Genomic DNA, 26,839 nt, shown 5'->3' with positions numbered 1-26,839 from the left:
AAAGTAATCCTGCTTAGCCCAGCTTCAATAGAGTGTTTCACTGAAGTGGAAGCTTTTATGGCAATATTCCCAGTGAAACTGAGGTAGAATATAAAGATAAGTGATATGTTGCCCATTGGCTTGACAAAGCAGAATGAATATGTTTCTTCAGGATAATAATCAGGTATTAAGAGCTTTGCTTCATATAATGTATAAACACATCCTTTGATTTATTAATGCAAAACTTATTTATTTTTAAAAACAGTTCAATTATCTTTGTAGAGGGGAAAGACACTTTTCTCTTTTCACCTTCCTGTTTGTAGTGGATTTTCACATTAAAAGGAGACTTTCCAGGGATATGCATTGCAGAAATGTTCACCAGGAACATTGTCCCATCAATCACTCTCCCAAGCAGATGATATTCTTCCTTAAATCCTGCCATGGTCCCATGGCTTTGTGGGGAGAAAAGATCCCCCCCATGATAGGGGTGTTTTCCTCCCCTCCACAACAGGAGGACAGGAGGACAGAGGGAGTCAATCCACCCCTTGGTCTTACCCCAGACCACGCTGGGGTAAGATGTGCCCACATGGACAAACCAGCATCCCAGCTCCCATCCCCACTTGTCATGGTCCATGCCAGTGCACCCCTTTGCTGGGCAGTGGGAGTTGTCAGGGGCCATTGCCCATCTCAGAAGGAGAGGCAAGAGGTGCTGGGATGTGGCCACCTCACTGACTTCTCAATGGTGGAGGAGACATAGGGGTGTCAAAAAGCAGGGAGTCCTCCTCAGGAGGTTTCCTGCTGACAAAACAGGAAATTCTCTGTGTGTCCCCCAGCTTGTGTGACCCTGCAGCAGCTTCCTATGCTACAGCTTTGGGAGGCTATTTAAATATAGCTCCAGCCTTTCCTCCTTGATGCACTGCAGCTCATACTGCAACACCACCCAACATGACCACAAAAAGAGGAAAAAAAGAGGGACCCAGTTATAAGCAGTTAAGACTTTTCTCTCTGAAGTTAAAATGGTCACTACAAGTTAGAAATCTGTTTCCAACTCACCACTCTCTTTAAAGCTTTGGCTCTTTCACCTTTTCTAATCAGTGTTTAATTATTAACAAAAGAGTAATTTTTGGATAACAAGTCCTGTCTGCTGACTGTCTTCATGTATACGGTCTGGCAGCACTGATCTCCAGAGTTCTTCTCCATAACCTCTGCACATCCAGCTCACCATCCTCTCAAAGCAAGAGCAGATGCAGCATCTTCTGGATGCACTGTATTGAGCTGAGCTCCCCTGCTCAGTGCTAGCTTGTCAAGTCCAGCAGGTTAATTTCATGAAAGGCAGCAGCTGGCCCTGCTGAGCTGTTTCTGGAGTGCAGCTCATCCTGACTCATCTCTCCTGCAGCCCATCTCACTGCACTTCTTTTTTGACAAGTAATTTCTGCCACTGTGGCCGTTGCCCTGCTCTCAGGTTTGCTAAGCCCACATAACTGAGGCTTTCAGAAGTGAGTGGATAATCAGTGTCAGAGTCTGAACAAGGAACCTTTCATGGCACAGTAAAAGTTGACATCAATTTTAAGTAATCTATTCCCAGAATCTTCCATTGCTAGTGACATCTTGATAGCATTACAGGGACATCATGTGGCATATTTTTGAGGAAACCGCCTTGAGTTCTTCAGAGAACTGCTGTAATGCAGCTGGGAAAATGCTGAGTTGGTGTCTGAGCGCAAGGGATCTCAAAACCATGGACAGGGCTGCTTTATCACTTTAAATGAAAGAGACTGTGGGAGGGTAGGGTGGAGGAATATTAATAAAGAACATGAGTAGGAGCTTTATTTTGAATGGCTTCTTTAATTAGTGACATGCAAGGCAGAAGAAAGGCTCATGATGCACTCTACCTGCTGACTTCCCAAGCGCAGATCAGAGAGAGGCAGACAGATAAAAGACCATTGCCATGCAGGGGAGTTTTGAATAGGCTGAGCTAAAATGCCCAAATTAAAAAATAACCAGGAGATCAATCAACCTTGATCTTCAGAGGGACTGTCTCTTAAGTTAGGCTAGTGGAGTCAATGCCAGCTCAGACTCAGGAAATTTGTTACCTTCCCAGTCTTGCCTGTCTGCTGTGAGTTTTCCTCATTACTTTTATTTCTCTCAGGCTATGTGGATGATAAGTTCCCAGAGATAACAGCTGTCTCTTCTTACTCACTGTTACAGTGTCTAATACAAAAGGGTCTCTCTGTCTCAGGAGCCCTGCTCTTGTGCAGTGCTACAAGAAATAATATTGCTTTGTATGGTGGTTCTCCAGTAGCACAATTAATTTGTGCTTGTGTTTTTAGAATTTCAAATAAATCAACAACAATCAGAAGCAAAAATGTAGGCAATTTAAAGCTAGGAGAAGGCTTGCTTCCTTTGCTCTGTAAGTCATGGAATGACACCTGGACCCATGAACCCAATTGGATTTCAGTAGTACATTATGACAGTGGGACTATTTTGAAAAACATAACTCAGGTGCCTGTGGTCACTATTTGCACCTTGCTTTCAGTAATTGCATGTGGGGTGGCAAATCCTACTGAAAGGACTACTCCACAGGCATGCATGTTGTGATGCCTATAAGCAGTAACCAGCCCTGCAGGAAAATTTTAGTATGCAGATACCAAAAGCAGAGGCAAGAGTAAACAGCCACCTGGCTGAGGCAGAGTTCCTTCTTCACAGTAAAATAGTTCCATGGGAATGCTGACTCACCTGTTCCCTGTATAGTAGAGGTGGAGAAAAAGCAATTATGTATAATTTCACTGCATTTCTTTTCCTCCTGCACTGCCATTTCACTTGCGGAGTGGATCTGGGTGAAGAGTCAAGAGTTCTCTGTATGAGAAAGCCTTATAAAATTATGCCTTGGGCTGGATATGTACAAGTCTGATAAGCAGGTGTTAATAGTTCCAAATCAGCTTTAAAGAAAGGGTTGTGTTTCACTGCTTGGCAAGCCAAATCTTAATGCAAATAAACCTGTTGTAAATAGTTTGTTGAATAGTTGCAGAGAACATTTACACAAAAGCTGTTTGAAGATCTGCTGGTAGTGTTTGTGCAGACTTCCCCACTCTTTTCCAACCGAACTGTGTATTTAAGGTTTTCATTACATTCTCTCCCCTTTCTTCCCAACCGGGGGAATCTTGTTCTTCTTGAAAAAAGAACATTTCAGCTCATCTGCAAGTACTTGCTCATCTGCTGGTACTGGTCCATGACCAATTGTCCAAAGCAGCGTGACTTTTAGAACCTGGCACTCCGCAGCATTTCACTTCACCAGCTGAGAAGTCACAGACATTGTCCAGTCAGTGACTTCCCTCCCTTGGTCAGAGCCAAATACCAGTGCATTAAATGGTTTCATGTGCAAAAGGGAGCAGACATGGAAGATAGCTCTGAGAAGAGCTCCACTCTCTGGCCTGTCATCACTCTGACTACTCATGTCAAGAACTTCAACTACACTGTTGCTTTCCTGTCACTCAGCTTGACAGCACAACTAAACCAGAGCCAATCAAGATACACTATTGTTTTTTCTCCTTAAGTCACAGGGTCTGAATTCATAGAATCAATAGAATGGCTTGGGTTGGAAGAGACCTTAAAGATCATCTAGTTCCAACACCCTTGCCATGGGCAAGGACACCTTTCATTATACCAGATTGCTCAAAGCCCTATCCAATCTGGCTTTGAACACTTCCAGGGATGGAGCATCCACAACTGCTTAGGGCAACCTGTTCCAGTGCCTCACGACCCTCACTTTAAAGAATCTCTTCATACTATCTAATCTAAACCTGCCTTCTTTCAGTTTGAAGCCATTCCCTCTTGTCCTGTTGCTACATGTCCTTGTAAAAAGTCTCTTTCCATCTCTCCTGTAGGTACCCTTCAGGTACTGGAAGGCCTCAGATAGGTCACGCTGAAGCCTTCACTTCTCCAGGTTGAACAACCTAAATTCTCTCAGCCTTTCCTCATAGGAGAAGTGCTCCATCCCTCTAAACATCCTGATGGCTCTCCTGCAGATTCACTCCATGTCCTTCCTGTGCTGAGGACCCCAGAGCTGAACTCAATAGTCCATGTGGGGTCTCATCAGAGTGCTGGCCACACTGCTTTTGATGCAGTAGTTATAGTAGTCCTGATAAGCTGAAGACATGAGGAAACTAAAAAAAGACAGGTTGCTCAAAATGCCTCTTTGTTCCACTTTGTTCATAGTTCTGGTGAAAATATGACCTCTCGCTAAAAGCCCAGTGCTCTTCAGATCCTCATCTCCCACTTTGTGCCAGAACTTCAATGCTGTTACTTGCACACTAAGGCTAATTAATTTGTTAACTTAAAGGAAATTCACAAAGGGCAAAACCCACAGGGCTTGGAGGACTCATTGAACGTCCATTATCACAGGACTGCTGTCCACCTGCCTTTGTTAGCTATGATTGTGGAAAACTGGGAATAGTGGATGAAAAGCCCCCAGCTCACCTGACCTGACATGTTTGTCTGGATTTTACCAGGTCAAAGCCAGCTAATCCTTGCTGGAAGTTAAATTTCTGTAAGGCAGCAGGGCTTGATGCACTGCCAGGTACCACAGCAGTCAGGGAGGCACACGGGTAAGACCTCAGGTAAGGCCTCTCCTCGCTGCCCAACGCTGTGCCTATGGCAGGGCTGATTGTGCCTTAAAATGCCTTTTCTCCCATCCCTCCCTTCCCACACAGCCCCCACTCAGGATCTCACTTTATCTCATTAGATCTGAGTTTCAGTTTTCCCATTTCCCAACCAAAATCCCCGTGAGACCTCAGTGAGTTGAGCTGCAGAGTTTGGCTGTGGCTGTGCTACTGTCTCCCATATACGCCTCCGAGACGCGGAGCAGAATCAGCCTGGAAATGGGCGGCACCAGCAATGCTGTTGACTTTTGCCTGCAATCAGTGTTTGGAGTGTTTTGCAATATTTTTCAAGATGGCAAAACAAATGACCCTCTGTTTTAGAAAGGAGGTAAATGGTGAACTCCACTACAGATACCTTATCTCTTGTAGTTATGGAATGATCAGGATACAGTTGAAAAAGGAAGCCTGAAGTACAGGAAGCTTGCCTCTGTATTTTTTACACTTTTCAGCTCTTATTTTTGGATTTGTCGCATTTTTCTCCAATCTTTTGTGGGGGCTTTGCCCAGAAACATCTCATTGCTCAGTGCCACATCTGCCCGTACATCCATGCTGAAATCTTGTTTCCCAGCTTTAGTGTGATACCACCATGGTTTTTTTGACTTGCTATCATGATTCAGCTGCAGGTGTCATTCCAAGGGACACAGCTTAGAGCTAGAGTAAGGCCAGAGAATGAACTGGCTCCCAATGAAATCTCCCCAAAGCTTCATACTTGTAACCTAAATGCAAAATAGTGGCAAGTTTAATGGGGTAATTATCAGTCCTGTGAAATGTAGATTCTTTTTAAATCACCTCCATCATTAAAATGAAGGAATAGTAGTAGGTTACAATGTCTTTGCACAGCTTTCATTCTGCTCAGCTGCACACAGGTTTCAACACCCTGTTAATCTCAGGCACCATAAATGCCTGTGATCAGTGCAAGAACAAATCACTCTCAGCAGCTGTCGCTCACCTTCTCCCTGGTGAACAAACATGCACAGGAGTCCTTTGCCACAGGCACCCAAGAAACCCTGATAAGACCTCACCCCTTCATATGTGTGGCATGAAAGGAACATAAACAGGAAGCAAAAGCCACAGGAAATTTGACAACTGAAATTTCTCTGTTCATAGGGTTTGGGTTTTTTCCTAGTTCTATTGCTATGTCTTATGTTAGTAAAGAGTGTTTGCTTTCTCACTCTGTTTAGACCTTGGGTAAGAAACATATCCAAGGTATTATCCCTTTAAGTTATGGATTGCTTTTTGTTCTACCTCCCATGATGTTACAACCTGGTAATACCAAGCTCTGAAGATTCACACCAGGTGATGCTGAATCTGAGCCATAGGGACACAGCTTCAGCCAGAACCTGAGAAGACTGTATCAATGGGAATATTGTATTGATTTAAATGGGTTTTAGAGCTTGGCACCTGTGAATGTTGCTGCTGTCACTTGTGCATGCACTCAAGTGTCGGCAATGAGACCTTCAGTTGCAGTACTTGTTTCAGGCACTAGGACAAGGCTGGTAACTACTATTTTGTTTTAATGGAGGAAAAAGGTATGTGCTTTGTAGCATCTCTCAGAGCACTCTTTTTAATCCTTCACAACACCTCTTTTTCTGCTTCTCTCAGCAAAATTCTCTAATCTGTGGATTTCATAGATGAGCTGTTTTACTCCCAAATACTCCCAACTTTCAGCAGTGAATGAGGAACACTCCGTGCTTTTCTCCTCCTTTTGTCCTGACACACATCTCCTCAGGGATTTCTTTTCACAGACACAAACTCCATTCCATCCCGTGCGCTGCTGATCCATTATCCTGTCAAACTGAAACCCAGGCTATACTCAGAGGCAGGACAGAGTTAAATGTGAGCTTCCAGGTCGGTCTGTCCTGAATAATCCCTCTCTCTATTGATCTGCCTGCTCTGTGAGCTGGCCGGGAAACAGCACAGGGAGACCTCAGCACCTTTCCGAAGGTGGAAGCAGCGTGAGACGGACACCAGCAGAGCTCACCTTCCCTACACACTTGCCTGCAGAGGATCCATGACCCGGCGTTTGCGGGGCATCCTCACAGCTGCAACTCTTGCCCAAGAGCTCCACAGCTTGGCTGCCGCCGGCGCTGTGCCGGGGCTCCCGCAGGTGCTTTGCCCACGGACAGCTTCCTGCGGGCGGCTGCAGTGGTTTCCCAGCCCAGCTGGTCAGGGCTCTATTCCTCTTGCATCTCTCTGCTGCTTCACTGTTCTCCTCCAAACACGGCTTTTTGACACAGCTTGCTTGTCTGTTTTCAAGGCCTTTCCTGGACCCCATGCTCACCAACACCATCTTTGCCCCACTCCATTTTCTTCCCAGCTGCCACTCCCATTTGGATGATGCTCTAGAGCAGAATCCTGCAAATCTCCTGGTATCTCTCCAGTGACTCCTTACAATTCCTCTATTTCTTTAGAAAAACCCACCGCAGGTCTCTTTCTACACTGCCTGGCATAATTTCCTTGCCTCTTTTTCTGCCCTGCTGGTCCTGCCTACTGTTTCAATTGCTTGTGAAGTCACAGAATCATTTAGGGTGGAACAGATTTTAAGATAGTCAAGGCCAAATCTTGACTGATTACCATATTGTCAACTAGATCACAGCACTCAACACCATGTTCAGTCTTATCTCCAACATCTCCAGGGATGATGACTCCAAAGTTTGAGGTTGCAAAGTTTGGGCCTTTCCAGGGATCTTTCCTGAAGCTTTCCTCAACTCTTTGGAACAGTACAGGTTTAGTAGCCACTGCTCCTCAAACTCATGGCTGATAGAATCAGCTGCTCCTGGGTACATTTTGTGCCCATCTCACAGGGCTGGGCATGATTCTCAGCTACAGCAGGTGTCTCAAGCTGTTGGTCACTCACAGCTTGCACTTCTCCTTCCCTACCTCCTTTTCCCTCTCTTTCTGCCAAGCTCCATTAAATGCTTCCACAATTAGCTGAACACAATTAGCACTGATAGTTTACTTGGAGGTTTTTAGTGTATTCCCTTACTTTATTTAGTGCATTCCCTTACTTTTTTATTATGCTGGTTTAGTCTTTTTTTATTGCAGGTTATTGTTGTGTTTTAACTCTGAGGTAAGCCTGGTTCATGCCTGGACTGGGATACCTCTCAGTGGCTGTCCTCCCTCCTTCTTGATTTTCTCTGCTCCCTGGCCTGTTCTCCCTTGTCTCTCACCCCCAGTTTTGTAAGCCAGGCTGCTTCCTCTTTTCCCTCTCCCTAGGACCATTTTTGAGTATTTTTTTAGCACTTCCCTTTTCCAGAGTTGCTGTGCAGCCATAGATGACAGAGGCACAGCATCTTTAGCAGACACTGGAGTAGCCCTCTGCTTCCAACTGCCTGTGGCAGCACATTTTAATCTCATCAACAACTGCACAAACTATTTATAATCAGCTCTCTGATTACATTCCTGAGGTCAACATCCAAGTTAAAAGACTCAGTATAGCTGATACAGAGCTGCAAAGCCTCCTGCCTCCCAGAGGTTTCCAGAGCTGCTGGTCAGTAGTTCAAGGCTGCAGTCAGAGGTCCCCCTTCTGACCTCCTGATCAAGTCTCCCACCTCACTGCTGCCCTTCCCCTGCCTTCCCCCCTGCCTCTCACAGTGGTACCTTTGGGAAAAGCTGATCAAAATGTGCCTGTGTTGACATGGCCCAGGGGGTAAAGCCTGCATTCCATATTCCCCAGCTCATCCAGCCTGTGTCTGGCCCTGAGGGGACTCAACCCTTGCAGCACCCAGCTGGTGACAGGGATTCCATTGCCCTGCTGCTGTCCCTCCCTGCTGCTCAGGCTGTTGTTCTGTCATCACCACAGAGCCAGGACACTTTGAGCAGCTAAGGCACCTGCTGTTTTTGAGCTGATTTCAGCATGACCCAAACTCTCACTCTTCTTTTGTGGCTTACTGGGAAGCCCCATTAGAGCAGGGTGCTGGCCAGGGATGCTTATACATCACATGCAGGCATAAAATATGGGAACTAGTGAAAGGGGTGGAAGACTCTGGTTTTCATTTTGCCTTTGGATGTGGGTTGGTCACCCCAGTGGAGGGAAGGCTCTGGGATGACCTTACTGCATTCATTTAATACCTGAGGAGTTTTAAAAAAGTTTAAGAGGGACTTTTTACAAGGGAATGTAGTGATAGGGCAAAGGAAAATGGCTTCAAACAGAAAGAGGATAAATTTAGATTAGATAAGAGGAAGAAATTCCCTACTGTACAGAGAAATTGTGGATGTGTCATCCCTGGAAGAGTTCAAGGCCAGGCTGGATGGGTTCTGAGAATGTAGTCTGGTGGAAGCTGTCCAGGCCTGTGGCAGGGGGTGTTGAAACTAGATGGTCTCTAAGGTCCCTTCCAACCTAAAACATTCTGTCAGTCTGTGCTTTCACCCAGCAGCAGCTCAGCAAGCAGAAACTACCAAACATAAGGCTGAGCTCCTGTTGTGCTGCTGGAGACTCAGTAAAGCTGGATCTTACTTCTGATGCTTCTCCCATCTTCCATAGATCTCAGGAGACAATTTTATCATAATAGTGCATGCATTCTTATATAGAACCCCTCCTGGGAAAGGTTAACCAAGAGCTATGGACTCTTGGCTTTAAATGTCAAGCCTGAAGAGCAGAGATTAAAGCCCACTTGGGGTTTTTTATTGGCTTCCTGAGGTCTTAATAACAGGCAGGCTGAATAAAGAAAGCAATACCTGTGGAGTCACCAGTCTTACCAGCAGTCTGGGCAATGGGACCACATGTCAGGTGGGAAGCCACAGTCTCCTGAGTGCATGTCCAGGCTCAGGACCTTCTGCAGCCACAGCATCCCCATCACCTAAAGGTCATCCTGCATCCAGAAAACTCACAGCCTCAGCTGAGGCGAGGTGAGAGTGTGCTGGGCACAGGGAGCCAGCTGAGGATGAGGAGGCAAAGAAGAGTGAAGAGGCTCATCAGGAAAAGCACTCTATGCAGAGAAGGTTCCTCCTGCTTTCAACCAGCCTTTTTGCATTGCATCATGCAGGAGAGGTATGGGCTGTGCATTTGAGGAAGTGGCTTTTAGCTGAATGGAATAAAAGGAACACAAAATGTTCTGTGTTCAGAAATAGAAAGAGGAAATGCTTGCATATGTTAAGAAGGATCTTGCAAATTTAAATCACCCTGTTGGTGTTTATACTATTAATCATGTTTTTATGCAGATGTTGGTAAATTGCACAGTGATGGCTCTTTCCACTACTCTTTGTAAAGGTCTTGTAGTTAAATAAATAGAACCAACAATTTTTAATGGTCATGAAGTACTGTGGTTGGTACATCAGATACTCTCAAACCACTCAGACAATATTACTACTGCTTTATGCATATTCTGGAAAACCTGTTACTGGTCGTCCTTCAGAGGTAATGAGACAGATTTGCACAGTACTTTTCTGTATACAAATTGAAACCAGGAGGACCTATTAGATCATCTAGGTTGGTCTTCTAACACTCCATCCTATGGAATTTTATCAAGTAAGTCCCTGTAAAACTCACCATGTTCAACTCGACAGAAATATTCTGGTCTTGTGCTCAGCAGCAAAGGAAGAGCATCATTGCCAGTCCTTTGACAGTGGGGGTAGCACTGTGAGCTGTGTAACCTGATGCCAAATCTTGCCTGCAAACACTAAGCAAAAGCACTTTTGGAAAATGACTACTGAGCATCTTGTTTTCTTTTGAGACACTTTAATTATGCAACTGTCTTTGTGACAGAACATCTTGGTCTCTTGGAAGAAAAGAATTGCTTCATTTCTTAGAAGAAGACAGGTCCTGATTTTTTGGTTTGTGATTATGTGGGAGAATCTGAACTTCAGAATTTGATTTGAAGACATAAAATTAAGAGTTTACAAGGTTTTGTTCTCTCTTTTTCGACTAATTGACTGTTATGATGCAGGCAAAGCAAGCTATTGCACCAGTCTTGTTTGAAGACCATTGCCACAGAAATAGCAGAACCTATTTTGTGGGAGCACTGTGGATTTTTGAATTAAATGTAACAGGACTATCTGCGGTATGAAAAGTATCTGCAGGGGGACATGCTCCATAGTTGGAAGTATTCTCTGTGTAAGCCTAGGGCAGCAAAGACAACGCTTTTTTCCTCAAAATCAGTCAATTCTTGTTTACTTTGATATGCAATAAGACAGTGTGGCTTTCTTGGGAAGCGGCAATACGATGCTCTCACATACTTTGGGATGCAAGTCCCAGGATGCAATAAACACACAGGCTGACAGCAAACAACCAGTGACAGCTGTGAAAGCGTTGCTTCATTCAGCAGGCCTTTGGATTTCATTGTGCATGCTCATTAATGTGAGCTTTGGAGACTATTGTGCTATCTGCAGTGACACCCGGTGGTGATGAAGCAGTAGTTTACCTCTGATCCTGGTCCCTCAGAAAGCCAGAGTTCCGTGACTGTTCTGCTATCTGCTATCAAGAGCAGGAGAAAATACACAGCTGAAAGGTTGTTTTTCCTGGTAATGAGTACCACTCCTCATAGAATATGAAGTGACAAGTCTTAATTTAGCTGTTATTATTCATACTGTTAGTATTTCTAATCACTAGATGTGATTTCATATGCATACTGCCTGGCTTTAACAAAAACTAACTAATATTATAGTTAAAAATATGAATTGCATGTGACTGTATATAATCCAGTCAATGTATAGTAAAGCAGTTTAAAATTTAGGGAGAAACCATATAAACTTTCAAGAGCAATGCATCATGCATAAAAGGAGACACAGTACATGTAAATAAGCTTATCATCATAGAAGCTAAGAATGATTTGTGTTGGAAGGGACCTTTAAAGACCATCTAGTCCACTGCTTCTGCAGCAAGCAGGGGTACCTTCCACTAGACCAGGTTGCTCAGATCCTGTCCAACCCAACCTTCAGCATTTCCAGGGATAGGGCATTCACTGGGCAACCTGTTCCTGTGTTTCACCACCCTCATCATAAAAGAACTTCTTCAAATTTAGTTTGAATCTACCCTCTTTTAGTTTAAAACCATAATCCCTTGTCCTATTGCAACAAGCCCTGCTAAAAACTCTTTAGATACTGACATGCTGCCCTAAGGTCTCCCAGGAGCCATTTCTTCCCTAGACTGAGCGACCTCAGATTTGTATTTTAAGTAAATTCTATGGGTTTTCTTATGGAGCAGACTACTAAAAGTGTGGATTTTGTTCTCAAGGAAAGACTGTTTCCATGGGACTTACCATCATTAGTGTCTGACTTGCCTTTTTTCTTTTAACAGACTCTTTTAGTACTTGAAATGGGTACTCTCAGAGACTGTTATAGGAAGAAGGCAGACTGCATTCAAAATAAGGATTTGCTTAGCTACAGGGGAATATCTGACCTGCTGTAAACCAGACAGCACGAGTTGACTCCCCAGTTTCAGCCTCCTTCCATTGCTTAACATTATAAGTTTTTATTTAAAAAAAAAAAGGCACTGGTTTTATTGCTTTGGTTTTTTGTTTGTTTTGTTTTCTAGAAAACAGTAAAAATAGGTAGGTATCTCATATGCCATCTTTTTTTTAACTTCCTAATTGATTTTTTGAAAAGTTTGTGGTTCTGTTGGCTTTTCAAGTCAGCAAAATACTAACATCAGACTTCTTAAAAGTCTTCTGGACATGATTTAACTGGACTTAATGATCCAGGTAGTCACAGACCTTCAGGTGAAAATAGTTGTTTGCTTTCCAGCTCAGCTTGAAACTGCAGCCACACTTGGCATGAAAGATCTCCCTTGTGGAAGTGATGAACTGTTCCCACCTGGGTATTATACTCACTTTCATGGAAGTGTTTTCACCCAGCCTTTCACCTGATTTGGCTTGGCAAGGAGATGGTGAGTCAGTGAGCTCACAGATAATTAGAAAAATGTGATCCAGTAAAAAGGTTGAATTTGAGTAGGAGGCAGTGAGATGAAAGATTATTACAAACAGAGTATTTAGGAAAGACATGAAAAAAATAGGAGAGACAAGTAAGACATAGCAAAAAAGGATGTTATCACCTCTCCTCTGCCTTCTTCAACAGGCTCTGCCTCTACAAGCAAGTCCTACAGACTGGAACACCATCCCTCAGAAGTATCTAGATGCCTCCTCAGCATTGTGCAGCAATCTACTGACTTGGAGTAAAATGTGGCTCCAAGTGGCTGAAGACTTGATGGGAGTACCTCATTTCCTAAGCCCTAGCTCTAATAAATGATTGGTACTTTGAGTATAGAAATTCAACAGAAAATAAACTCCTTTGCTTTCCAACCAGTCCTCAGAGATCAGAGGGGCTGGATGGGGCTAGGTTTAATTTCTGATTATAACTAATTCAGCACTGTAAGTCTGGTTGTGTTCAGTAAGATCTCAGATGCATAACGTGGGCTTCATTCTAAGCCTGGCCTCATTCATGACCACATGTTAACAAATAGTGCAGTTTACTGGAGCAACAGGCAATCTAACAGATCGCTAGATTGCCAGTGATAAATTCACTAGAGCTACATAATCTGAGAGTACAGCACTAAACACAAGTGTTTCCAGGCATACTCTGGTGCAGGTGGAAATCTTACCAGAGATGTCCCTGCTTTAGGGAGAAGACAGGAACAAGCCCATCACCTTGTCTCCATGGTGGTCACATTCTCATCCTCTGCCATAGAAGATTTCAAATACTTTTTGGAGAAGTGAAAGTGAGACTGTAGTCAAGTATCCTGTTACTGTCATCATGAACTGTGGGGTGGTGCAGCCACTTCATATACAGAAGAGGGATATGGAGAGTTACAGAAACTCCAAAGACTGTGGTCATGCCTGGGGTAGAACATGTAGTATCACTCCCTCTTCCATCTGGTCAGTTACAGAGCTAAGGTAAGATTAATGAGAACCCCTCACCCCCCATCACCAGGCCATCATGCCCACTGTAATCCCTCCAGCACCTATTTCTTGGCATACCTCAGGAAATCCCTTCACCACATATGCCAGAGTGTATCTCAAGGCTGCAGGCATCATTTCTCCAACTGGCTACTCATTGTAGCCCAGCTTTGGTTTTGTTTTACTCTATTTGAAGGACCACTAGAAAAGCTGTACAGTAATTTTCCTTTAAAGGAAAGAGGAATTAAGACATGTAGGAATTTACAGCATGTAACCTTGCAAATGCTTGATGTAAATCACAACCTACAAGAAGAAGAGGCCTATTTAATTTTTCAACAGGAGCATGGGCAAGAATCTGCCCAGAAGTGAAATTTCAAGGAGTTAAACTAGACCTACCTTTTCTCACAGAACATTTCTAAAAGAGAGAGACAGTGTTGCTCCTATCCAGCAGGCAATCACCAGGGAACTCATTTACAATCTTTAAAACTGCCTCCTCTACATCCCTTTTGAACCTGCATTTCCCATGTCTTAGTCACTACTCTACTACCTGGCTATACAATGGCATACAAAGCTTTAAAGTAGATTCTTTTCTGTTTCAGGTGGCAAGGCTGATGGGGGAGAAAGGACAATAGTAATTTGAGGAAAAAATGATAGAATTAAAGTTAAAATTAATCTGCAAAAGCTACCAGATCCTAAGCAAATAACACACATAGAAAAGCATGATACAATCCAGGAAACAGTATTTAATTTTAAAAAACAAGTACAAAATACTTTGTTCATTTTGTGGAAGTGAATATCAATTTGCCAACATTGTTTTTGCTACAGAGTTTTAAGAGTTGCAAATCTTGTTTTACAAGCACCTATAATAATTTAATATTCTGTCTTCCACAGATCTTAAAGACTGATGCAAGTTGAAATATCAGCAAAAATGTTTTTCAATTTTGTAAAAGCCTGTCTCACAAAATTCAGAGTCGAGATAGAAATTTACTATTTGTTAAGCATGGAATGAGCATTATGAAGTGAAATTTCTCCAGTATCACAAATCTAGGTTTTCACACAGATTTCTTGTGCCACGCACAGAGCCAACCCATTCTTATTTAAGGCATAAAAGAGGAAAGCAGACTGTTAAGAATGCAGACTTCCTTTTGCCCTGGTTCTTATAGCCCCAAATATGCCCCAACCGCTCTGCCCTTAGGGAGCTGCAGAAAAAGACATTTTGGAAGACTGGTCCCTTGGGCACTCAGCTTCAAGGTCAGAATACAAAATTTCTTTTGAAACAGCCACCATGTTGATATAATTGTTTTGTGTAATATTCCATACACAAAGTTAGTAAACTATCACAAATTATCAGGAAAAATTGACTGTACTCTAAACATGCTTCGTAATTGTATGCAAAAATATGAAATGTCCTTTTTCCACAGTTTATGCCCAAAAGTGTAAAAATAGTTTAGGTTAATTTATAACCTAAACTTTAAGAACTTGAATTAAGAAGAAATGTATGACAACACTACTATCATATTACCATCAATGGCATTCTTAATCTTCTTTGTAAGATATGAAACCAAACTATTTACAAGCTCTGTTTCTTTTCTCTGCCCCTTCAGCAAAGTGAAATGTAGCACCAAATATCTCCAATAAACAATTTGATCTTTCTTCGGTCTCCCCTTCCCAATTTTTTGCAATACTCAGAGCACTGCTTTCAAATCTGCTTCAGCTACTCAGCTTTTTTGCATTTCTACACAAACATAGTATGTTTTACCTCTAACAACAGACATATATCTAACTTTGAGACACTTCATTGTGCCACAAACAGTAGTGAACAGTTATTCAGATTTAAAAGTGGTATTTTGAACTAATATTGCATATAAAATGCAGATAAAAATGCAGAAAAAATATTTTAAGAAGGGAAATAAAATTCTTTGGTGAGCATAGAGACAATACATGGAATCTGCTTCTTTGCATTAAAATCCTGTCGAGTTGAGCAGGATTCATACTCTGCTACTCTGCGATTGACACGCGTTAAAATCTGCATGAGTTCAAGTTTCCTTGCGTGTTCCTTCAGCATTTTACACAGTGACTGAATAAACCACGAGCCTTCAGCTGAATTCCTCCAGGAGTAATAGCCTGTGGAAGAGAGCAATGTCAAAGTGATCAGATGGAGCAGCCTTTGATACAGGACAGGTCAGCAATTAGGAGAACAAAGCATTCTTTCCAATAGCAATCAATGTTTTAAAATAACAACTCAAAGCCATGAACCAACAACATGTAGATTATATAATCTCCACAAATTCCAATTCAAAATTTTTTATCTTTTATAATCTAAAAAAACTTAAGAGGAAGAAAATCAAATGTCAGGAAAATTATCTTCTGCTGCAGGAATCTTAGTCATCAATCACTTACTAATTTTCATGGGGTACACAAATACAAAGAAGAGGTGACAGTATAGATGGAAAATGGTTTATTGTGTCATTATGTGCAGAATTAAATACTGAACCTACTTCTGCTAAGTGGAAATAAGACACATGAAGGGCTTTGCCATTATCAATTTTGCTTAATATAATAATATGCTGGTACTTATCATCCAGTTCTGCATATCTGATTGTTTTGTTCTCTCAGAATAATATACTTTCCTCTTGCTGTAAATTATTTGCACAACTCAAATTAACTGAATTTCCAGCAGAGGAACATTTGAGGGTTTGCTAGTGAGAAGGATATATTCAGGGTTTGGTAGGGGTTTTGTAGGAACTGAGAATACCAACTACTTCCATAAGAAATCAAGTCAAATTTTAAATGAAGTGATTGAATGAAGTAAATATTTATTTCCATGAAAGAGTGTATTGGGTCTGGCTGAGCAGGAGTTCATAACACCCAGTGCTTTGACTACTGCTGAGCAGTGCTGCCTCTCTCAGAAGGAGCTGGGACAGGGCAAGATGCTGCGAGGGGACACAACTAGGGCAGCTGATGCAAACTGACCAAAGGGACATTCCATACAAGTGACAGCACCCCCTGACTGGGTCCAACTCCAAGTTGTAATTTATAGCATGAGTACAGGCTGACAAGGATGCAGTCCCTCACCTGGAGCTGTAGAATAGGCATACAGGAAGTCTGCCTCTACAGGTATTTTCTGACACATTGTTTCTTCTGATCCACTGTCTGTCTCAATACCGGAATCTAATTCTGTCCCTCTACAAGCCTGTTTGGTAGAAAGAAGAATGGGAAATAATATTAAAATAGAAAAGGCAGTGATCATTATAAAAACATTGATATTTTGTGTTTTTAAAATTATAATATCATGATTAAAAAACTGCAAAAATAGCAAGAATTTATGTGTCACATTTCCATTCAACAGACTCAGAAAAAAAGTAGTAACATTTGTTTAAATCAATTACACAATTTGGGTAAGATAGATATTCATTCAAAAGTGCACTCAGAAACTCATTAAAATATTACCTAAGATTTTATTTAATACATAGAACTAATGCAGCATCAGTTGTTATAAATACAGCCTATGTAACAGGGAAAATTATGCCACTTTTGATCTGAAGAGAATCTTACTCTGAAAATAATTATATTCAAATCTATTTTAGATTACCTATTAGGATTAACTTTTTGCACTAATAATTAGTGGAAAATGGTATTTTTTTTAACTATCTGATGGTCATTGTTCAGCTGTACATCACCTGAATGAAAAAGAGCTTGGGTTTTCCTGCTAAACTTCTGCACCTGTCACCTCTGAAAAGGCTTGTCAGTGCTTTCAGTTCAAGAGGCCCATCTGTACCATAGATCAATCCTTCGTCGCCGTGGCTTAGCAACACGCAAACAAAACTGCTTCGCTTGCTGTGATCTTCTTCAGAAACTTCAGAGAAAAAGGAGAATTATCTTAACTTCCTGTACTCTCTAAAAATTTGGAACATTTGATCCTTCCTAGGTTACAGAAGTCTTTAAGAACTAATTTGTATGTTTAGAAACCTCCAAAGAGTTTTCACTTCGGAACACAAGAAGCCTACCTACTTTGGGCACAGGCAACCCCAAATTAAGGGCTAACCCTACCCATTGCAAGACACAGCCACAGAGCTAGCCCAGGAATACTGTAAGGAGCCAAAAAGGGTATTTCCACAGTGTCTTAAAGTTGGAATGATACACATCATTCATGCAATAATGGTCAGTCTCATGATCTGGGATTGGACTGATGGAATAACCTGGGTTTTGGGAAAGAATGGATGACTTGTTCAAATTTATGAAAAATACAAACAAGGTTAGAAGAAAGGATCCAAAAGAAATGATGAGTGGTAACTCAAAAAGATGCAAGAGTTTGTAGATGAAAAATAGTAAGAGTCCCTAAATCTGAAGTCTTACTGTTTTGTGCTTAACAAAATACTAAATTTCTGTTCTGGAAGAAATTAATTGTTTCAGCTTTACTCAAGTGATGTACATTCAGGCATTTCTACAATTTATGGACAAGCACTGCATTTAGAAGAGTCACATTTTCAGCTATTGTCAATAGACCAGCTGCAACAATACTAATGAATTAACCATGTCTGGGAACATTTTATGGCATAAATATTAACTGGTACTAAAGACCTACATCTATGTTAGCAAACACTTTCATTAAAAAACCAACCAAACAATCCCAAACAACAAAACCCAAACAAAACCAAACACAAAAACCAAGACCAGGATTGCTGCAGGCTAACTGCTGTTGGGAATAACCACTGGAACACTTTTACTGTTTAAGTATGACCTGGAACAGTCTGGGAGAGCACTGGTGGGCATGAGGCCCAGCCATGGCAGAGAACCTTCCAACACTTAACTAGAATGGCCGGTGTTCCAGGGCTACTGATACCTCCAGGCACCATTTAGTGTACAGGTCTAGATGTAGCCAAGTCTAAAGAAAGCAGGACTGACACAGTAATATAAAGCTTTCACTTGAAAGAAGGGTGTTTTGATTCACAAGTTAAACAAAACTTGAGTTGTTTATCCAAAAGAAAATTCTGTCCACACACCTGCGCTTCTGGTCCCTCAGTCAGAACCTCTCTTCGGGACACACCACTAAGCATTAAGCACAGAACCCCTCTACCCAATCTAGCAGTTTTCTTTCCAACTCACAGAGCTTCAGTGATCCCAGGGTCAGAATATAAATCAGTCTGCATTTAAGTTTCAGCCTTTTTTCCATCCTTCTTTAGAAGATGAGAAAGGATATGGAGACAACAGTCATGGCAGACAGAGAGACAGCTAAGATTAATAAACATAGAAACTATGAAGTACATTTCATCCTTAGCAATAAATCACCACAAAGTGTGAAATATCATCTAAAGGAACCAGAAAGAAGAGATGTGAGGGCTAGAGATGTATTTGGAAACAGTGGTTGACTTAATGCACACACATAACTTACCATTTTTCAATAAATTAAAAATGCCCTCACATGAAAGATCATTGTTAATCTTTATTTTATATCCCAACTTCATAAAAACTTCTCTGACACTTGCAGCATCCGCATCTGTACCTGAACGGGGCGACATCCCTGTACAGAAGAGAAATGTGCTAATTTTTTTATATTATATAGATGGCATGGTCTGATTGAGACAAATTCTTTTTCTTGTTTATAGTTGTACCAGTCTGAAATACTCCATTATTCCAGATTCACTGTTGCAGAGACAACATTGCATTGTTACATGGGCATGCCATCCCAACCCTCTGTACCTGTACTGAAGATTTATCTGCATCTTATTTTTATATCTATTTATCTATTTAAGGACATAAGAAGAATTTCATTTGCTAAATAGAAATAATGACTAGTAGACTTGTAATAGACTATAATAGACTTGTACTGCTGATCAGTTTTCCTCCTCATTACTGCTACACCCTAATGTGTTCCCTCTATGCATATTTGGAAGAATGGACTGAAGTGAATCACACCCGTGACTTAATTTTAGAGCGCAACCAAAACTGGTCTGTGTATTTAACTTTGAAGAGTACACACAGCACGAATTTATCTAAATAAAGGAAAAAGTCAAAAACTTGTGAGTGGTACCTGTATATCTATGGAAGTTCTTATTGTTTATTATTACACATTCCCCCATCTCTGGATAATCCATTCTGTAACTGTAGTCTGGCAGAATTCCAGAGTCCATAGACTTGCTAGCAGGTAGGTTCTTTCTGCATAGAAACCAGACAAAATTTCTGATTTTTTTTACAAAAAAATGACAACAACAGACCATTTCAGCAAGCCCAATGAAACTGGTAATGTTGTGTTTGTAATAATCTTCTGTGAAACTTGCAAAAAACTGGAAATTAAAAGAATCAAGGAAGAACTGTATTTAAAGTTGTAATGCCTCTGCACAGAACTATTATGAAAACTATGAAAACCTGGTTTAAGGATGCAAATTACTGTCAACAAAAAATCAGTTTGACTCTTTTTCTATAATCTTTTGAAATCTATGTACCTGGGGGAAAGGTTAGCTCTGAGAAAGCAAATCTTTTCTGAATTCTAAAAAGAAGTTATTATCATTGAATTTCCACAAGAAAACATTCAAAACCTAAAAAGATATGGCAGATATGTGCTCCTTTTCTGCTTAAGCAATAGCCACCAGCATGGTGGCTACATCTGGTTGAAGCTGGACTTTGGGGAGACAGCTAACACAATAGCTAAGAGCTGTAAGTCTTTTTCAACATCTAAGGGCTAGCTGAGCATGCACCATCCCAAAATATGGCTCATATGCGAGTATGTAAGTCACTTGTCTTACTCCAGATACAGCAGGCTGCACACCAGGATCTCCCCTCGAGATGGGATGCCTCTCTCAGTTACTCCTTGAGGCTGAGAGATCCCTTGCCACAACAGCTTCTTGCTAAGTAATTGATAGCATGCTAAACTTTAAAATCTTAGCTCAGTGATATTAAGGATTGATTGTGCACATATAATCCCTTAGACATAAACTGCTGACCAGACTTAAATTGAAGACTTAAACCAAATGTATCCCACTTACCCTTTAAAACCTGGAATAGATTTTGCATCTGCCAGATCTTTCCCCAGATGTGCTCCATCTCCTATGTCTGTCATTGTTGTTTTCAAGTATCAGCTTGAAAATGCAAGAAAAGAGAAGTATTATGACAGTTCACAGAACTACTTTAGCCTAGGATATTAGTAGGCAAAAAAAAAAAAAAGCTGTCTGAGTAATCCCTGCACATATTTTATATTTGAAAGAAGAACATTAATTATTGCTTTCTAAAAGGACTCCGGGAAAAAGTCTGCAGATCCCTATGACCAAATCATTCAAAAGACCTACAAAAAGCAAGGTAAGAGAGAAACAAAAAATCTTTAAAATATTCCAATGTCCCCACATGCACTAGAAATTAAGAACCAAAATCAATACAAGTTATTAAATATGTGCAAAGACTAACATAGATTAGAAATTAGGTCACAGTAGTTTGAGAAATGAGTCATTTCTCTGCATTCCATTTCAAATGAAACATCACTGCGTCCAATTCTAACTGCTGTATATGAAGGCAATTGCAATAGTAGTGAAATAAAACCACAACAACAGAACTTAAATCAGTTGATGAAATGAACTCTATGCTGTGGGCTATTTACTTTTATGAGAACACAGGTCAATAAATTATAATGGATACCAAATCAGAAATAATTTTAAAAGCATTAAACCTCCTCCTTGGTTACTTTGTATATATTCATGTAACATACTACCAAAAGTTACCTTAAACTCAAGTTTCTGAAAACTATTCAGAAAATTATGCATCATAAATTTAAACCACCAGACAGGACAAAGTAATAAATGCTTAGAAGTGCTGGGACCTCAAGAAGGTCAAACAAGGCACTACAAGGAAAGAACTTTGCAAAAACTTACTTTAGCAGATATATTTATGGTAAATAAGAAGGTATAAGTAACCAGACCAAGTAGCAAGATTGGCTGGCCAGATATGATGACAATTCTTATTTAAGGCTCAAGTTCTTTGGAGAAAATTATATTTGCCATCTTACATCATGATATTATTATTATCAGCTTTGTATCTCTACTCTTGTTAGTACAACACAAACACCCATTTTTGTGGCAACAATTACTGATGCATCAGAAGCACTAATTTGGTTATGTATAACCTTCTTTCCTAACTTCATTCCAGGAAGACATTTACTTACATTTTTAGTGGCTTCAAAAGATCTTCAATTTTACTCGGAATATTATTTCAGAGCACTGATGTAATTAAATCTTCTTCTTCACCAAATTATTCCTGACTTGACAACTGTATTATGTAATGCAGCAAACAGCAATTTTCCTGAAAATCAAATTTTTATTTTAGAAATTTACTTTAAAGGCAGTATCATAAGGTTGGAACTAAATCTACAATGCTGAACTTGACTGCCTAGCATCTTGATCTGTATTCATTCATCTAAACTCCGAAGCCTAATTCATTAAAAGTACCTTGTGGGAAAAAAAAGGCAAGCAACTCCCAAGGGCAATTCAAGTACCTCTGACTATGGCATGACAGTGATCCAACCCTATGCTCTAGGGAGCAGGGAACATTAGCACTGCCAGCAAAGTCTAGTCTACAGTGACAACTGGTGTGTGCACCCAGCCCTAACTGAAGAGCAGAGCTTCTGATCCCCAGCAACTGGAAAGCACAGCTTTTATTGACAAGGAAGTTCTGCTCCAGCACAGTCCAGCTTAAGGAGTTTCTATGTCTTTTCAGCCATCCCTACTACAAAATCTTTGGGTTTGGCTCTCAGCTTTCCCGAGCTCTCAGCCTGAGCAAAATTTGTAGGAAAACATCCAAGCAGACTGACCTACCATTCTGGTGCCACTCATACTCTCCCTTCTGGAGAAGAACTAGGTGCATGAGCTCAACCCAAACCCTTCAGTGTGGCTGGGATTCATAAGAGAGACAGGGAAATGGTTAACTTCCTTCATCTGTTCTTTGTCTCTCAATAGTAATAAATAGCCACATGATATAAAAAAAGCACAGCATCATGTGCCAACTCTATTATCAAAACCAACTAGCAGGTGCACTGACAGCAATGTAGCCATGTCAGCACAGAAATCAACTTCTGCTAAACCCCAAGTGCTCATCCCAGCTGCTTGGCCCTGTGAAGTTCTGCAGTGCCTGTGCTCCAAGTCCATGAAGGAGAGAGTGTAAACTAGTAAATATGTGCCTCCATAAGCTGTGGCCAGCTCCTGTATATCAGATGAGCCACCTACCAAGAGCTACTTGAAGAAAGACTCAGCCGAAGCACAGGGAAAGCTAGAGCTCTCTGGCTAACAGATGAACGCTTGGAATCTCGAGGGAGGGAAGTGGCTTATTAGGCTCTCCCAGGTTCATATCAGGTGTGTTATGAACAAAACAGCCTGGCTGGGACACTTGGCTCAAACTAAGTACTGACATTGAAATGTTAATTAGCCAATTGCTCCTGGGAATCACCTACAACCCCACCCACACTAGGACCGGGATGCAAAATAATCCAGAAATAATCCAGTGGAATCATGGGGGGGGGGGGGTTGAGGATGAAAAACACCCCAAAATGAAAAAGAGGGGCACAGTGGAGGGGGCTGGATGGGTATGCAGGTTGGGGAAAAGGGAACCCCATCCCTAGTCTGTGTTTGACCTGTCACTATACCCTGCAGAGGACCAGATTGGACTGGGCTGTGGGAAGCAGGCACAAGGAATCAGACACTCTTCCTGGTGTTACCAGGAGGGAAGGAGAGGGATAGCTGCTGCTGGATCTCGGCAGCAGGCTCTGCACATCCCCCCAGCCTTGGGCTACCAGTGTGCCAGGAGGAAAGGAGAGGACGGTCTGCTGGGACTGCAGATACAGACTGGACACCTCTGCACCTCCGGCTGCCAGCGTGCCTCGGAGACTCCAGGGACAGACTGTCACCTTCTCACCCTTCGGCTACCGGAAAAGCTACAACACCCCCCTGCCGAGCTGACTTTTTAATAAAGAGCTGAACACTAATAAAGGCATAGACCCTGTCCATTTCAAGGTGCTCCAACCAAACTGCTGAACAGCAGCAGCCTTAACTAAGCAAACTGCAGACCCCTGCGAGCACTGAATGCTGCTTACAACGTAAATGTAAAGGCACGATGCAAACACTAAGAGAGATCTCCAACATTTAAGTGACCTTAAAATAAAACTTATCTCCTTGACCCTTTAGCAACCTTCAATTTTAAAGCTGTAAAACTGCTGTTCTTGATCCAGCATCAAAGAAACAATGAAACTGGAAGAAGTAGCTAGCAAAACCTACAATTCCAATCAATTATATTAGTTTCTTTCTGAAAAATTTAAATCACAACTTGTATCATAAAAATACTTCTTACTCTGCAAGCCTAGTTCAGAGTCTACAGTTACAGTTGTTCAGTGAAGTGTTAGAGCTTCCTGCACTCCATCACAACTGGAGCTTGTCTCAGAGACTTTACAGAAGCTATAGGGATTATCTAGAAAAACTGGTTATAACACGTTAAGTATTTGAAATGTGCATAGTTTCTCTTCAGAACAGAATCCATAACTCACTTTTAATATCCATCAGTTCCTGAGCACCCTCAGGCACCAGGTCACCTGCACTTCTTTAAAGAACAAAAGACACCCTAGGCACTCAAATGCGTGCCTGAATCAGCAGGGCATTTTGTGCTCTGAAGCAGGGTCACAGCAATGCTCTCTGGAGGATGCTGCTGATTCTAACAGGCCAGTAAGAATTGCCTCATCTTGCTTTAGGTAATGCAGTGATGCCATGCATTTCCCTGTGGAGGATGATCTCATCCTGGTGAGGGGAGGTGTGGGGGGAAGAAATCATTGCAGTGCTTTAAAAATTTATTACAAATTTTTATGCTGCTCTTTGATATTTTCTCTGAAAGCTTAGGTAAAACGAGGTTTCAAGTGTAAGGAAATATAAACAAGTTATTAAAAAGAGCAATAGCATTTTTATAATCTAGCAAAATATATTCTGTAGATTTTAGGAAGCTTATTTTATAATAGTGAGTCTGAAAAAAAATACAATTAAAAAAAAACATGATACAGAGACAGCAAACATAAAGGTGATGCTACAATGATCTTTACATATACTAGGTAATAAGAAATAAAGTGTCTCAAAAAGGTTCAAAGCTATGTTCTGCAAGCTACCAAGAAATGACCAATTCATCTCTGTACAGCAATAAGAGCAAAAAGATTTTTTCCCCTACATAAATGTAGTTATTCCAATACTTTTCTTTTGACAGGAAAACAATAAATAAAACAACTTTTTACTCCATTGCAGCCTGGATTTACTTATTCCACCTGGACCTAAAGAAAATTAATTCACATCATCATGTGTTACCACATGGTTACTTATGGTGGCCATAAAAACCATCAGTTTTTTCTTTTTAAAGCAATATTTCTTTGAAATGAGAACAACAGAAATGTGATAAAAATATATAGTGATAAAAATACCAAAGCTTCCGAGATGGGAGAAAGCAAATAACTAAACTGTCTTTAGTTACCAACTGGATCCTGAAATATGCAAACCACAGGAAACAACACATGTTCAGAATATATCTGTTGCTACAAAGCAATGAGTATAGCACTGCTAAAACATGCTCAAAACAGACATCAGCAATGTAAAACATCTTCTTAAAGATAGGAAAAGGGCAGTTTTCTACATCACATGAATGCAAGAGAAAATGTCAAGCATTTAAAGAAGGTATTTTTTGTAGACAAACATATACATGACATATCATGATACTAATGCAGACATGCAAATTAAAAATCTTCCCCTCTACAATGTATAATGCTAAACAATAATTATCTGACTAATAAGAGAAGGAAGATACAGAAGCAGACTATATGAAAAAACAAAAAACATCTGAAATACAGCATTACATTTTCTGTGAGACACTATCCCCCTGCTAAATACTGCTACCAAAGATGGAAGCAGGCCCATACTGAGACAGCTTTTCCCATTGCTTCTGGTCTGGATGTAGTTGCTGGAAAGTCCTGACACTGGGCCAGCATTCTGATCTTCCACAACAAACAGACTTTTAGGTACTCAGCATGAAGCTGTAAAATCAGCTGAAATTACTCCAAGTGTAGAAGGGACCTTGGAGTTATTAATTTACCTGTAGCTATTAATCACATCTATATATATATATAATCACACTGCTATAAGCAACAGCCATATCAGCTCCTTAACATGAAGGGCACGGTGTGCTAGTTTGAAACCTACCCCCTGGCAAGCAGATACCTGAAGGAGAGAGCTCTGAGTTACAGAGTAAAAGACAGACAGACGATAGATGGCCAGCCCTATCCTTCAGCCCAGCAGGGAACAGGCAGGACACAACACACGTCAGGGCGTGTTGCCTGCTACCAAAAGTTAGCCACAGTGCCTGCCAGGACCCCAGGCATGCTTTTCGTCAGTACAGACGAGGTTTAACACGCTTTGTTTCGGAAGATCCAAATACAGCTTCTGACCCCGTGTTTCCGGTTAATGGTCCACCGAGTGGTCACCAGAGAGCAGCTCAGAATTACAGCGCCTTTTTTTTCCCCTTCTCTTTGCCCTCTGTTTCTACAGCGTCCCCACAAAGACAGGCTGAAAGGGAACAAACTCGCTACCTTAAGCTTCTGGAAAGCTAACACCGGAGGCCCGGGCTCTGCCCCCGGGCAGGGGAAGCGGCGGGGGCTGAGATGGAGCCGCGGGCGCTGGGATGGGCACGGCGGGCGCTGGGATGGGCACGGCGGGCGCTGGGATGGGCACGGCGGGCGCTGGGATGGAGCCGCGGGCGCTGGGATGGGCACCGCGGGCGCTGGGATGGGCACCGCGGGCGCTGGGATGGGCACCGCGGGCGCTGGGATGGAGCCGCGGGCGCTGGGATGGAGCCGCGGGCGCTGGGATGGCGCCGCGGGCGCTGGGATGGCACGGCGGGCGCTGGGATGGAGCCGCGGGCGCTGGGATGGAGCCGCGGGCGCTCTCTCCCGCCTGGCCCGAGGGCCAGGCCGGGGCTCACCCGCCCCAGCACCGCCCGAGCGCCGGGCCTGCGGGGCCGGGAGCCCGGCGGGCAGACGGGGGAACGGCGCGCTCAGCCCGGCCCGCCCCGGCCAAACGCGGCTCCCCTCCTGCTCCCCGCTGCCGACTTCCTCCGGGACAAATGCTGGCGGCCACGCGGCCCTGGAGAGCCACAGCTTGGTCCACCCCCACCCCCACGGCTTTGTTCGGCTCCGCCGCCGCGCCCGCATCCCGGCACCGCCGCTTCCCGGCACCAATGCCCCTCACCGGCTTCACTCACCGGCTGCTCGCTGCGCTCTGAGCCGCGTTTTCCCGAGCGCCGCTCAGCCGAGCGCTGCCCCGAGCACAGAAAGCCCCGCCGCCGCCGCCCGGCCCGCCGGCGCCGCGCTGGCCCCGCCCC

The 26,839-nt window shown here is 42.4% G+C and overlaps 1 protein-coding gene across 1 annotated transcript; it reads right to left on the bottom strand.

Moving 5' to 3' along the window:
* Positions 1-14,185: 14,185 nt before the first annotated feature.
* CASP3 (caspase 3) lies at positions 14,186-26,831 on the bottom strand. The gene is made up of 8 exons (XM_021543375.3): positions 26,720-26,831; positions 21,612-21,748; positions 20,446-20,538; positions 19,494-19,618; positions 18,855-18,983; positions 17,143-17,318; positions 16,538-16,655; positions 14,186-15,586 (listed from the first exon to the last, which is right to left on the bottom strand). Exons 3-8 carry the CDS (start codon positions 20,517-20,519, stop codon positions 15,360-15,362), a joined length of 849 nt encoding a protein of 282 aa, XP_021399050.1. The 5' UTR covers positions 20,520-20,538; positions 21,612-21,748; positions 26,720-26,831; the 3' UTR covers positions 14,186-15,359.
* Positions 26,832-26,839: the final 8 nt, after the last annotated feature.

This window comes from Lonchura striata, chromosome 4, assembly GCF_046129695.1.
Source record: "Lonchura striata isolate bLonStr1 chromosome 4, bLonStr1.mat, whole genome shotgun sequence".
NCBI lineage: Eukaryota > Metazoa > Chordata > Aves > Passeriformes > Estrildidae > Lonchura > Lonchura striata.
This window is presented reverse-complemented; position numbering and strand designations above follow the sequence as displayed.